Raw genomic sequence first — 13,619 nt, forward strand, 5'->3', positions numbered from 1 at the left:
AGCTGTGTCCATCAGGATGTGGGAAAATCCTCCCGGAGCGCTGCCCCACTCCAGTCCGTTACCAAGGTGCTGCCTTCTCTCAGTGGTCAGGCTTCTGCCACTCCAGCTGCTGTGCCTGCCAACCACAAACATTCAGTCAGCGCAGGAGAAAGCCACTTAAACTGCCTTTACTGAGCACCAGAAACGTTCACAGCTCCAGGGTCCCTGGTTTGATCATCGGCCTGGGTCACTGTCTGTGTGGAGTCTGCACGTTCTCCCTGTGCCTGCGTGGGTTTCCTCCGGGTGCTCCGGTTTCCTCCCACAAGTCCCGAAAGACATGCTGTTAGGTGAATTGGACATTGTGAATTCTCCCTCGGTGTAACTGAACAGGTGCCGGAATGTGGCGACTAGGGGCTTTTCACAGTAAATTCATTGCAGTGTTAACGTAAGCCAACTTGTGACACTAACAGTAATAAAGATTAGTTGCCAACAGATCCCTCAAAATAAACATCAAAACTTGTCTAAATTATGTTTTTTGTAGAAATGGAAGGAGCTGAAATGTTCCTCCTGTCTCCATAAAACAACCAGACCCCACTGCCACCACCTTCACCCCATCCTCCCACCCTCCCTCCCTATCCTCCCCTCCCCCTCCCCTCACCTCTCCCCAACTTTCCCTCCCCCTCCCCATCCTCCCCTCCCCCTCCCCATCCTCCCCTCCCCCTCCCCATCGTCCCCTCCCCATCCTCCCCTCCTCTTCCCCATCCCCCCTCCCATCCTCCCCTCCCCATCCTCCGTCCCCCCTTCCCCTCCCCATCCTCCCCTCCTCCTCCCCGTCCCCCTCCCCATTCTCCCCTCCCCCTCCCCCTCCCCTCCCATCCTCCCCTCCCCCTCCCCATCCTCCTCCCCCTCCCCATCCTCCATCCCCCCTTCCCCTCCCCATCCTCCTCTCCTCCTCCCCGTCCCCCTCCCCATCCTCCCCTCTCCATCCCCATCCTCCGTCCCCCCTTCCCCTCCCCATCCTCCCCTCCTCCTCCCCGTCCCCCCTCCCCATCCTCCCCTCCCCCTCCCCCTCCCCATCCTCCCCTCCCCCTCCCCATCCTCCGTTCCCTTCCCCTCCCATCCTCCCCTCCTCCTCCCCATCCTCCTGTCCCCCCTCCCCATCCTCCCGTCCCCCTCCCCATCCTCCCCTCCCCTCCCCATCCTCCCCTCCCCTCCCCATCCTCCTCTCCCCATTCCCTCGACCCCTCCCCCTCCCCATTCTCCCCTGCCCACCCTCCCCTCCCCCTCCCCATCCTCCCCTCCCCTCCACATCCTCCCCTCCCCCTCCCCCTCCCCATTCTCCCCTCCCCCTCCCCCTCCCCATTCTCCCCTCCCCCCTCCCCATCCTCCTCTCCCCATTCCCTCGACCCCTCCCCCTCCCCATTCTCCCCTGCCCACCCTCCCCTCCCCATCCTCCCCTCCCCCTCCCCATTCTCCCTGCCCCCTTCCCCATCCTACCCTCTCCTCCCCATCCTTATTCCCCCCTCCCCATTCTCAGGTAGGATGTTTTATACAATCTCCGTTAATTTATAGTCTATCCCTTTGTTAAATCAACCAAGCGGCCCGTAAACGTTGCAATTGGTTGAGGATTCTGGCACATATTTACCTGAATCGTTTGACCAAACTCACCAACGTTTTCTTTAAATTGAAATGAGATGAGTGTAAATCTGAAAAAGCAGAGTTAGTGAATGAATAAACTTCCCCCTCGGTGTAAATCGCGTTGGTGATTTGATTCCGTTTTGATTCGTTAATACAGAAGTGTTTGTGGACTTTATGATTCTGCGATGTTACTGTTGATACACAATCCCATCTCCATCCACCATGTTGAACCGAAACTCCATCCAGGATGCTGAACCGAAACTCCATCCAGGATGCCTGGGAGTACGTTTACCTGCCCCTGTCTGTTAGCTGCATCATTGCAGAGTGTCAGAACAGGAAACTGGGAAATAGCAGATTATCGACAGAAGTGAAGTTCAGTAACCGGACGGGGGAATGGTTTTGGGGCAGAAATAATCTTCTGCTGGAACCTGTTCGCGCCGACAGACCAATAATTAATTTTCCTCACTGCATCTAGTTATTGATTTACTCCCACTGCAGCTAGTTATACTTCAGACTTGAATATGTCACCAACATCCAACAAACATTGCTGAGAAGGATCTCAAAATATTTCTAAATAAGTCCTGAGAATCACGAGCTCATGCACAAAATTTCTTTCATGGTTGGGTGCTGTCGGCAGGAAACAAAATGCAGAATGCATAAAACCTGATCACCCGACATGCACCAAGCGATAAACTCCGAGACACATCCTAAAGCTGAATGTTTGGCAGCACTGCCCTCTGGTGGAAAGGCCCAGACAGAGTTTTGTCATATTTACAACACACGCACTCTGGCAAATGTTTGAAACCTTTCCATTTATAAACTTAGCACATGTACTGAAGTATGTTTAAATGGCCCCACTGGTTCACAATGTCGTAACTACAGCAGTCGATGTTTGCACAATACAACGTGTGTTCAGAAAGTTAAACATTTACAATATCAGACTTTAAATCATTTGTATGTAGCGTTACATACGGTCACAAATTCCCAAGAGGATGAAATCATGTTTGGAACATTAACAAAGAAACACTTAAATATTTTAACATAAGTTTTACCCTATTTAAATAACTGAATCAATTCCAACAATGCACTAAGGGATTTCATCTGAATGTGTGCATACACTGATATCGTAGAGTATCGATTTCACACCCAGCTTTCTGGTAACTCTTTTCAGCTGGTTTTTGTCATGTTATATACTCTGGGATAACACAGGCTGCAACTGGATGCAGCTTTAACCAAAAGATACTCCAGACCTTGAAGTTAATTCAATCTGATTTATTGAACCAGTGGCACAGTTAGCACAGTACTCCATGAGTTCGACTCTCTACGTGGTTACTCTGTCTGACTGAACCAGACTAGCTCTTAGCCACGTGCTGGAGGTGTGATACTGTACATACACCCTGACCCATTCTGTAGATGTCCCCAGTGGAAAGAGGCGGAGTGTGAGTACCTCGTGTCTTTTGTAGTGAGATAAATATTTTAACATAAGTTTTACCCTATTTAAATAACTGAATCAATTCCAACAATGCACTAACAATGCACAATTCATATAACATGACAAAAACACTTCGTGAGTGTTTCCGAAAACACTTCGTGAGTGTTTCCCACCCTACCTCCTCCTCTAACCAACCCCCCCACCCCACGGTGGTTGGGAAGCGGGAGCAGGGGCCTGTCGTGAAGGTGAGTGAGTGCCTTTAAATTTGCTTACCTTTCAGCGGGAGCAGGGTTTGAGGTAATATCAGGTAAGCTCTTCCTTTCTTTTTCTTTTTCTTGTTTTTTTTTAAATCTAGAGGTGATGTCAGGGAAGGCAGTACAATGCTCCTCCTGCAGAATGTTTGAGGTGAGGGACGCCGTCAATGTCCCTGCTGATTTCATCTGTGGGAAGTGCACCCAACTCCAGCTCCTCAAAAACCGTGTTAGGGACCTGGAGCTTGAGCTGGATGAACTTCGGATCATTCGGGAGGCAGAGGGGGTCATAGATAGGAGCTTCAGGGAAGTAGTTACACCAAAGACTGGAGATAGATGGGTAACTGTAAGAGGGACTGGGAAGAAGCAGTCAGTGCAGGGACCCCCTGCGGTCGTTCCCCTGAGTAACAAGTATACCGTTTTGGATACTTGTGGGGGGAACGACTTACCAGGGGTAAGCCATGGGGTACGGGCCTCTGGCACGGAGTCTGTCCCTGTTGCTCAGAAGGGAAGGGGGGAAAGGAGTAGAACATTAGTAATTGGGGACTCAATAGTCAGGGGCACAGATAGGAGATTTTGTGGGAGCGAGAGAGACTCACGTTTGGTATGTTGCCTCCCAGGTGCAAGGGTACGTGATGTCTCAGATCGTGTTTTCCGGGTCCTTAAGGGGGAGGGGGAGCAGCCCCAAGTCGTAGTCCACATTGGCACTAACGACATAGGTAGGAAAGGGGACAAGGATGTCAGGCAGGCCTTTAGAGAGCTAGGATGGAAGCTCAGAGCGAGAACAAACAGAGTTGTTATCTCTGGGTTGTTGCCCGTGCCACGTGATAGTGAGATGAGGAATAGGGAGAGAGAGCAATTAAACACGTGGCTACAGGGATGGTGCAGGCGGGAGGGATTCAGATTTCTGGATAACTGGGGTTCTTTCTGGGGAAGGTGGGACCTCTATAGACAGGATGGTCTACATCTGAACCTAAGGGGCACCAATATCCTGGGGGGGAGATTTGTTAGTGCTCTTTGGGGGGGTTTAAACTAATTCAGCAGGGGCATGGGAACCTGGATTGTAGTTTTGGGGTACGGGAGATTGAGAGTATAGAGGTCAGGAGCACAGATTTGACTTCGCAGGAGGGTGCCAGTGTTCAGGTAGGTGGTTTGAAGTGTGTCTACTTCAATGCCAGGAGTATACGAAATAAGGTAGGGGAACTGGCAGCATGGGTTGGTACCTGGGACTTCGATGTTGTGGCCATTTTAGAGACATGGATAGAGCAGGGACAGGAATGGTTGTTGCAGGTTCCGGGGTTTAGGTGTTTTAGTAAGCTCAGAGAAGGGGGCAAAAGAGGGGGAGGTGTGGCGCTGCTAGTCAAGGACAGTATTACGGTGGCGGAAAGGATGCTAGATGGGGACTCTTCTTCTGAGGTAGTATGGGCTGAGGTTAGAAACAGGAAAGGAGAGGTCACCCTGTTGGGAGTTTTCTATAGGCCACCTAATAGTTCTAGGGATGTAGAGGAAAGGATGGCGAAGATGATTCTGGAAAAGAGCGAAAGTAACAGGGTAGTTGTTATGGGAGACTTTAACTTTCCAAATATTGACTGGAAAAGATATAGTTCGAATACATTAGATGGGTCATTCTTTGTACAATGTGTGCAGGAGGGTTTCCTGGCACAATATGTTGACAGGCCAACAAGAGGCGAGACCACATTGGATTTGGTTTTGGGTAATGAACCAGGCCAGGTGTTAGATCTGGAGGTAAGTGAGCACTTTGGAAACAGTGACCACAATTCGGTGACCTTTACGTTAGTGATGGAAAGGGATAAGTATACCCCGCAGGGCAAGAGTTATAGCTGGGGGAAGGGCAATTATGATGCCATTAGACATGACTTAGGATGTGTTGGTTGGAGAAGTAGGCTGCAAGGGTTGGGCACACTGGATATGTGGAGCTTGTTCAAGGAACAGCTATTGCATGTTCTTGATAAGTACGTACCAGTCAGGCAGGGAGGAAGGGGTCGAGCGAGGGAACCGTGGTTTACCAAAGAAGTGGAATCTCTTGTTAAGAGGAAGAAGGAGGCCTATGTGAAGATGAGGCGTGAAGTTTCAGTTGGGGCGCTTGATAGTTACAAGGAAGCGAGGAAGGATCTAAAGAGAGAGCTGAGACGAGCAAGGAGGGGACATGAGAAGTCTTTGGCAGGTAGGATCAAGGAAAACCCAAAAGCTTTCTATAGGTATGTCAGGAATAAAAGAATGACTAGGGTAAGAGTAGGGCCAGTCAAGGACAGTGGTGGGAAGTTGTTTGTGGAGGCTGAGGAGATAAGCGAGATACTAAATGAATACTTTTCGTCAGTATTCACTCAAGAAAAAGATAATATTGTGGAGGAGAATGCTGAGACCCAGGCTATTAGAATAGATGGCATTGAGGTGCGTAGGGAAGAAGTGTTGGCAATTCTGGACAAGGTGAAAATAGATAAGTCCCCGGGGCCGGATGGGATTTATCCTAGGATTCTCTGGGAAGCCAGGGAAGAGATTGCTGAGCCTTTGGCTTTGATTTTTAGGTCATCATTGGCTACAGGAATAGTGCCAGAGGACTGGAGGATAGCAAATGTGGTCCCTTTGTTCAAGAAGGGGAGTAGAGATAACCCCGGTAACTATAGGCCGGTGAGCCTAACGTCTGTGGTGGGTAAAGTCTTGGAGAGGATTATAAAAGATACGATTTATAATCATCTAGATAGGAACAATATGATTAGGGACAGTCAGCATGGTTTTGTGAAGGGTAGGTCATGCCTCACAAACCTTATCGAGTTCTTTGAGAAGGTGACTGAACAGGTAGACGAGGGTAGAGCAGTTGATGTGGTGTATATGGATTTCAGTAAAGCGTTTGATAAGGTTCCCCACGGTCGGCTATTGCAGAAAATACGGAGGCTGGGGATTGAGGGTGATTTAGAGATGTGGATCAGAAATTGGCTAGTTGAAAGAAGACAGAGAGTGGTAGTTGATGGGAAATGTTCAGAATGGAGTTCAGTTACGAGTGGCGTACCACAAGGATCTGTTCTGGGGCCGTTGCTGTTTGTCATTTTTATAAATGACCTAGAGGAGGGCGCAGAAGGATGGGTGAGTAAATTTGCAGACGACACTAAAGTCGGTGGAGTTGTAGACAGTGCGGAAGGATGTTGCAGGTTACAGAGGGACATAGATAAGCTGCAGAGCTGGGCTGAGAGGTGGCAAATGGAGTTTAATGTGGAGAAGTGTGAGGTGATTCACTTTGGAAAGAATAACAGAAATGCGGAATATTTGGCTAATGGTAAAATTCTTGGTAGTGTGGATGAGCAGAGGGATCTCGGTGTCCATGTACATAGATCCCTGAAAGTTGCCACCCAGGTTGATAGGGTTGTGAAGAAGGCCTATGGTGTGTTGGCCTTTATTGGTAGAGGGATTGAGTTCCGGAGCCATGAGGTCATGTTGCAGTTGTACAAAACTCTAGTACGGCCGCATTTGGAGTATTGCGTACAGTTCTGGTCGCCTCATTATAGGAAGGACGTGGAAGCTTTGGAACGGGTGCAGAGGAGATTTACCAGGATGTTGCCTGGTATGGAGGGAAAATCTTATGAGGAAAGGCTGATGGACTTGAGGTTGTTTTCGTTAGAGAGAAGAAGGTTAAGAGGTGATTTAATAGAGGCATACAAAATGATCAGAGGGTTAGATAGGGTGGACAGCGAGAGCCTTCTCCCGCGGATGGAGGTGGCTAGCACGAGGGGACATAGCCTTAAATTGAGGGGTAATAGATATAGGACAGAGGTCAGAGGTGGGTTTTTTACGCAAAGAGTGGTGAGGCCGTGGAATGCCCTACCTGCAACAGTAGTGAACACGCCAACATTGAGGGCATTTAAAAATTTATTGGATAAGCATATGGATGATAAGGGCATAGTGTAGGTTAGATGGCCTTTAGATTTTTTCCATGTCGGTGCAACATCGAGGGCCGAAGGGCCTGTACTGCGCTGTATCGTTCTATGTTCTATGTTCTATGTTCTATACCACCCTTGAGTGTCCTGCCTGCTCATTGGTCATGTCCTGTTCTCTCTGCTCATTAGCTGCCTGTCTGTATATCATTATCTGTATGTCTGCATATCATGACAGTTTTATCTTGTAGAAATCTGAGGCCTCATGTCTTCTAAAATGAGGCTTTGTTCAAGCATGAAGACAACTTTATACAGTGAGAGGTTTAGAATTAGGTTTCCGTTGTCAGGGATTTAACTAATGAATGATTCATCGGATATCAATAAACAAAACCACAGACTTTCCCAAAGTTTCATTATCAGAATGAATGTATCTCCAATGATAATAACTTAAAGAACTGATCGATATATTGTGCTTAATGCTGCTCCTCTGCAACTGTCAAGCTGAATGCTAAAAACAAATTTTTAGATATAACAGTATCGTTATTAAATGGAAATATAGTCATTCTCTAGTAAAGGTCCATCTGTATTCACAAAATCATCAAATAATACCCAGGACAGCAGCTGCTGTGTTGAGTGGATATAATCCGCAGCAATTGGTGACATCGGGGGCTATTCTGTGGCAGCCTTTAGCCAGACACATCCCGCTATGGATGTGAAACAGATCAGCATATTGCAATCAGCATTTTAATCTGCTGAGTGTTTGAAGTTGGATTCACACGGCTCCTGGTATTCCACCTTCCTGCTGGCGCATTGCCAGGCCGACAGGAATCACTACTGCTCCCCATCACTAGGGACCACGGCCGTCCGCTTGCGATGGGATTACAGGGCCCTGCCAAAGCGTACCCCTGGGAAATTCCAATGACAGCAGCCGGAGCCGGGAATCCCACCACCAGCGATCAGCACGCCGTCTCCCGCTGAGAAACACGGAGCCGGGAATCCCACCGCCAGCGATCAGCACGCCGTCTCCCGCTGAGAAACACGGAGCCGGGAATTCCACCGCCAGCGATCAGCACGCCGTCTCCAGCTGAGAAACACGGAGCCGGAGCCGGGAATCCCACCGCCAGCGATCAGCACGCCGTCTCCAGCTGAGAAACACGGAGCCGGAGCCGGGAATCCCACCGCCAGCGATCAGCACGCCGTCTCCAGCTGAGAAACACGGAGCCGGAGCCGGGGATCCCACCGCCAGCGATCAGCACGCCGTCTCCCGCTGAGAAACATGGAGCCGGAGCCGGGAATCCCACCGCCAGCGATCAGCACGCCGTCTCCCACTGAGAAACATGGAGCCGGGAATCCCGCCGCCAGCGATCAGCACGCCGTCTCCCGCTGAGAAACACGGAGCCGGGAATCCCACCGCCAGCGATCAGCACGCCGTCTCCCGCTGAGAAACACGGAGCCGGAGCCGGGAATCCCACCGCCAGCGATCAGCACGCCGTCTCCCGCTGAGAAACACGGAGCCGGAGCCGGGAATCCCACCGCCAGCGATCAGCACGCCGTCTCCCGCTGAGAAACACGGAGCCGGGAATCTCACCGCCAGCGATCAGCACGCCGTCTCCCGCTGAGAAACACGGACCCGGGAATCCCACCGCCAGCGATCAGCACGCCGTCTCCCGCTGAGAAACACGGAGCCGGGAATCCCACCGCCAGCGATCAGCACGCCGTCTCCCGCTGAGAAACACGGAGCCGGGAATCCCACCGCCAGCGATCAGCACGCCGTCTCCCGCTGAGAAACACGGAGCCGGGAATCCCACCGCCAGCGATCAGCACGCCGTCTCCCGCTGAGAAACACGGAGCCGGGAATCCCACCGCCAGCGATCAGCACGCCGTCTCCCGCTGAGAAACACGGAGACGGGAATCCCACCGCCAGCGATCAGCACGCCGTCTCCCGCTGAGAAACACGGAGCCGGAGCCGGGAATCCCACCGCCAGCGATCAGCACGCCGTCTCCAGCTGAGAAACACGGAGACGGAGCCGGGAATCTCACCGCCAGCGATCAGCACGCCGTCTCCCGCTGAGAAACACGGAGCCGGGAATCCCACCGCCAGCGATCAGCACGCCGTCTCCCGCTGAGAAACACGGAGCCGGAGCCGGGAATCCCACCACCAGCGATCAGCACGCCGTCTCCCGCTGAGAAACACGGAGCCGGGAATCCCACCGCCAGCGATCAGCACGCCGTCTCCCGCTGAGAAACACGGAGCCGGAGCCGGGAATCCCACCGCCAGCGATCAGCACGCCGTCTCCTGCTGAGAAACACGGAGCCGGGAATCCCACCGCCAGCGATCAGCACGCCGTCTCCCGCTGAGAAACACGGAGCCGGGAATCCCACCGCCAGCGATCAGCACGCCGTCTCCCGCTGAGAAACACGGAGCCGGAGCCGGGAATCCCACCGCCAGCGATCAGCACGCCGTCTCCAGCTGAGAAACACGGAGCCGGGAATCCCACCGCCAGCGATCAGCACGCCGTCTCCCGCTGAGAAACACGGAGCCGGGAATCCCACCGCCAGCGATCAGCACGCCGTCTCCCGCTGAGAAACACGGAGCCGGGAATCCCACCGCCAGCGATCAGCACGCCGTCTCCCGCTGAGAAACACGGAGCCGGAGCCGGGAATCCCACCGCCAGCGATCAGCACGCCGTCTCCAGCTGAGAAACACGGAGCCGGAGCCGGGGATCCCACCGCCAGCGATCAGCACGCCGTCTCCCACTGAGAAACACGGAGCCGGGAATCCCACCGCCGGCGATCAGCACGCCGTCTCCAGCTGAGAAACACGGAGCCGGGAATCCCACCGCCGGCGATCAGCACGCCGTCTCCCGCTGAGAAACACGGAGCCGGGAATCCCACCGCCAGCGATCAGCACGCCGTCTCCCGCTGAGAAACACGGAGCCGGGAATCCCACCGCCAGCGATCAGCACGCCGTCTCCCGCTGAGAAACACGGAGCCGGGAATCCCACCGCCAGCGATCAGCACGCCGTTTCCAGCTGAGAAACACGGAGCCGGGAATCCCACCGCCGGCGATCAGCACGCCGTCTCCCGCTGAGAAACACGGAGCCGGAGCCGGGAATCCCACCGCCAGCGATCAGCACGCCGTCTCCCGCTGAGAAACACGGAGCCGGGAATCTCACCGCCAGCGATCAGCACGCCGTCTCCCGCTGAGAAACACGGAGCCGGGAATCCCACCGCCAGCGATCAGCACGCCGTCTCCCGCTGAGAAACATGGAGCCGGGAATCCCGCTGCCAGCGATCAGCACACCGTCTCCAGCTGAGAAACACGGAGCCGGGAATCCCACCGCCAGCGATCAGCACGCCGTCTCCCGCTGAGAAACACGGAGCCGGGAATCCCACCGCCAGCGATCAGCACGCCGTCTCCGGCTGAGAAACACGGAGCCGGGAATCCCACCGCCAGCGATCAGCACGCCGTCTCCCGCTGAGAAACACGGAGCCGGGAATCCCACCGCCGGCGATCAGCACGCCGTCTCCCGCTGAGAAACACGGAGCCGGAGCCGGGAATCCCACCGCCAGCGATCAGCACGCCGTCTCCCGCTGAGAAACACGGAGCCGGGAATCTCACCGCCAGCGATCAGCACGCCGTCTCCCGCTGAGAAACACGGAGCCGGGAATCCCACCGCCAGCGATCAGCACGCCGTCTCCCGCTGAGAAACATGGAGCCGGGAATCCCGCTGCCAGCGATCAGCACACCGTCTCCAGCTGAGAAACACGGAGCCGGGAATCCCACCGCCAGCGATCAGCACGCCGTCTCCCGCTGAGAAACACGGAGCCGGGAATCCCACCGCCAGCGATCAGCACGCCGTCTCCGGCTGAGAAACACGGAGCCGGGAATCCCACCGCCAGCGATCAGCACGCCGTCTCCCGCTGAGAAACACGGAGCCGGGAATCCCACCGCCAGCGATCAGCACGCCGTCTCCCGCTGAGAAACACGGAGCCGGGAATCCCACCGCCAGCGATCAGCACGCCGTCTCCCGCTGAGAAACACGGAGCCGGGAATCCCACCGCCAGCGATCAGCACGCCGTCTCCCGCTGAGAAACACGGAGCCGGGAATCCCACCGCCAGCGATCAGCACGCCGTCTCCCGCTGAGAAACACGGAGCCGGAGCCGGGAATCCCACCGCCGGCGATCAGCACGCCGTCTCCCGCTGAGAAACACGGAGCCGGAGCCGGGAATCCCGCCGCCAGCGATCAGCACGCCGTCTCCCGCTGAGAAACACAGAGCCGGAGCCGGGAATCCCACCGCCAGCGATCAGCACGCCGTCTCCCGCTGAGAAACACGGAGCCGGGAATCCCACCGCCAGCGATCAGCACGCCGTCTCCCGCTGAGAAACACGGAGCCGGGAATCCCACCGCCAGCGATCAGCACGCCGTCTCCCGCTGAGAAACACGGAGCCGGGAATCCCACCGCCAGCGATCAGCACGCCGTCTCCCGCTGAGAAACACGGAGCCGGGAATCCCACCGCCAGCGATCAGCACGCCGTCTCCCGCTGAGAAACACGGAGCCGGGAATCCCACCGCCAGTGATCAGCACGCCGTCTCCCGCTGAGAAACACGGAGCCGGAGCCGGGAATCTCACCGCCAGCGATCAGCACGCCGTCTCCAGCTGAGAAACACGGAGCCGGGAATCCCACCGCCAGCGATCAGCACGCCGTCTCCCGCTGAGAAACACGGAGCCGGGAATCCCACCGCCAGCGATCAGCACGCCGTCTCCCGCTGAGAAACACGGAGCCGGAGCCGTGAATCCCACCGCCAGCGATCAGCACGCCGTCTCCCGCTGAGAAACACGGAGCCGGGAATCCCACCGCCAGCGATCAGCACGCCGTCTCCCGCTGAGAAACACGGAGCCGGGAATCTCACCGCCAGCGATCAGCACGCCGTCTCCCGCTGAGAAACACGGAGCCGGGAATCTCACCGCCAGCGATCAGCACGCTGTCTCCCGCTGAGAAACACGGAGCCGGAGCCGGGAATCCCGCCGCCAGCGATCAGCACGCTGTCTCCCGCTGAGAAACACGGAGCCGGAGCCGGGAATCCCACCGCCAGCGATCAGCACGCCGTCTCCAGCTGAGAAACACGGAGCCGGGAATGCCACCGCCAGCGATCAGCACGCCGTCTCCCACTGAGAAACACGGAGCCGGGAATCCCACCGCCAGCGATCAGCACGCCGTCTCCCGCTGAGAAACACGGAGCCGGGAATCCCACCGCCAGCGATCAGCACGCCGTCTCCCACTGAGAAACACGGAGCCGGGAATCTCACCGCCAGCGATCAGCACGCCGTCTCCCGCTGAGAAACACGGAGCCGGGAATCCCGCCGCCAGCGATCAGCACGCCGTCTCCCGCTGAGAAACACGGAGCCGGGAATCCCACCGCCAGCGATCAGCACGCCGTCTCCAGCTGAGAAACACGGAGCCGGGAATCCCGCTGCCAGCGATCAGCACGCCGTCTCCCGCTGAGAAACACGGAGCCGGGAATCCCACCGCCAGCGATCAGCACGCCGTCTCCCGCTGAGAAACACGGAGCCGGGAATCCCACCGCCAGCGATCAGCACGCCGTCTCCAGCTGAGAAACACGGAGCCGGAGCCGGGAATCCCACCGCCAGCGATCAGCACGCCGTCTCCCGCTGAGAAACACGGAGCCGGAGCCGGGGATCCCACCGCCAGCGATCAGCACGCCGTCTCCCGCTGAGAAACACGGAGCCGGGAATCCCACCGCCAGCGATCAGCACGCCGTCTCCCGCTGAGAAACACGGAGCCGGGAATCCCACCGCCAGCGATCAGCACGCCGTCTCCCGCTGAGAAACACGGAGCCGGGAATCCCACCGCCAGCGATCAGCACGCCGTCTCCCGCTGAGAAACACGGAGCCGGAGCCGGGAATCCCACCGCCAGCGATCAGCACGCCGTCTCCCGCTGAGAAACACGGAGCCGGGAATCCCACCGCCAGCGATCAGCACGCCGTCTCCCGCTGAGAAACACGGAGCCGGGAATCCCACCGCCAGCGATCAGCACGCCGTCTCCCGCTGAGAAACACGGAGCCGGAGCCGGGAATCCCACCGCCAGCGATCAGCACGCCGTCTCCCGCTGAGAAACACGGAGCCGGAGCCGGGAATCCCGCCGCCAGCGATCAGCACACCGTCTCCCGCTGAGAAACACGGAGCCGGGAATCCCGCCGCCAGTGATCAGCACGCCGTCTCCCGCTGAGAAACACGGGGCCGGGAATCCCACCGCCAGCGATCAGCACGCCGTCTCCCGCTGAGAAACACGGAGCCGGGAATCCCACCGCCAGCGATCAGCACGCCGTCTCCAGCTGAGAAACACGGAGCCGGGAATCCCACCGCCAGCGATCAGCACGCCGTCTCCCGCTGAGAAACACGGAGC

General features: G+C 56.1%; 2 protein-coding genes across 3 annotated transcripts in view; one reads left to right on the forward strand and one right to left on the reverse strand.

Moving 5' to 3' along the window:
• Window positions 1–2,036, reverse strand: part of LOC119973603 — a 28,768-nt gene extending 26,732 nt beyond the window's left edge. The window contains exon 1 of the mRNA XM_038811985.1: window positions 1,648–2,036. Within this exon, the coding sequence (XP_038667913.1) occupies window positions 1,648–1,884 (237 nt within the window). The 5' untranslated portion in view covers window positions 1,885–2,036. The remainder of the gene's footprint in view (window positions 1–1,647) is intronic.
• Window positions 1–13,619, forward strand: part of sema3ab (sema domain, immunoglobulin domain (Ig), short basic domain, secreted, (semaphorin) 3Ab) — a 285,635-nt gene that overhangs the window by 248,834 nt on the left and 23,182 nt on the right. The gene's annotated exons all lie outside the window — the stretch shown is intronic.

The sequence above is a fragment of the Scyliorhinus canicula genome, chromosome 11, assembly GCF_902713615.1.
Source record: "Scyliorhinus canicula chromosome 11, sScyCan1.1, whole genome shotgun sequence".
Lineage (NCBI taxonomy): Eukaryota > Metazoa > Chordata > Chondrichthyes > Carcharhiniformes > Scyliorhinidae > Scyliorhinus > Scyliorhinus canicula.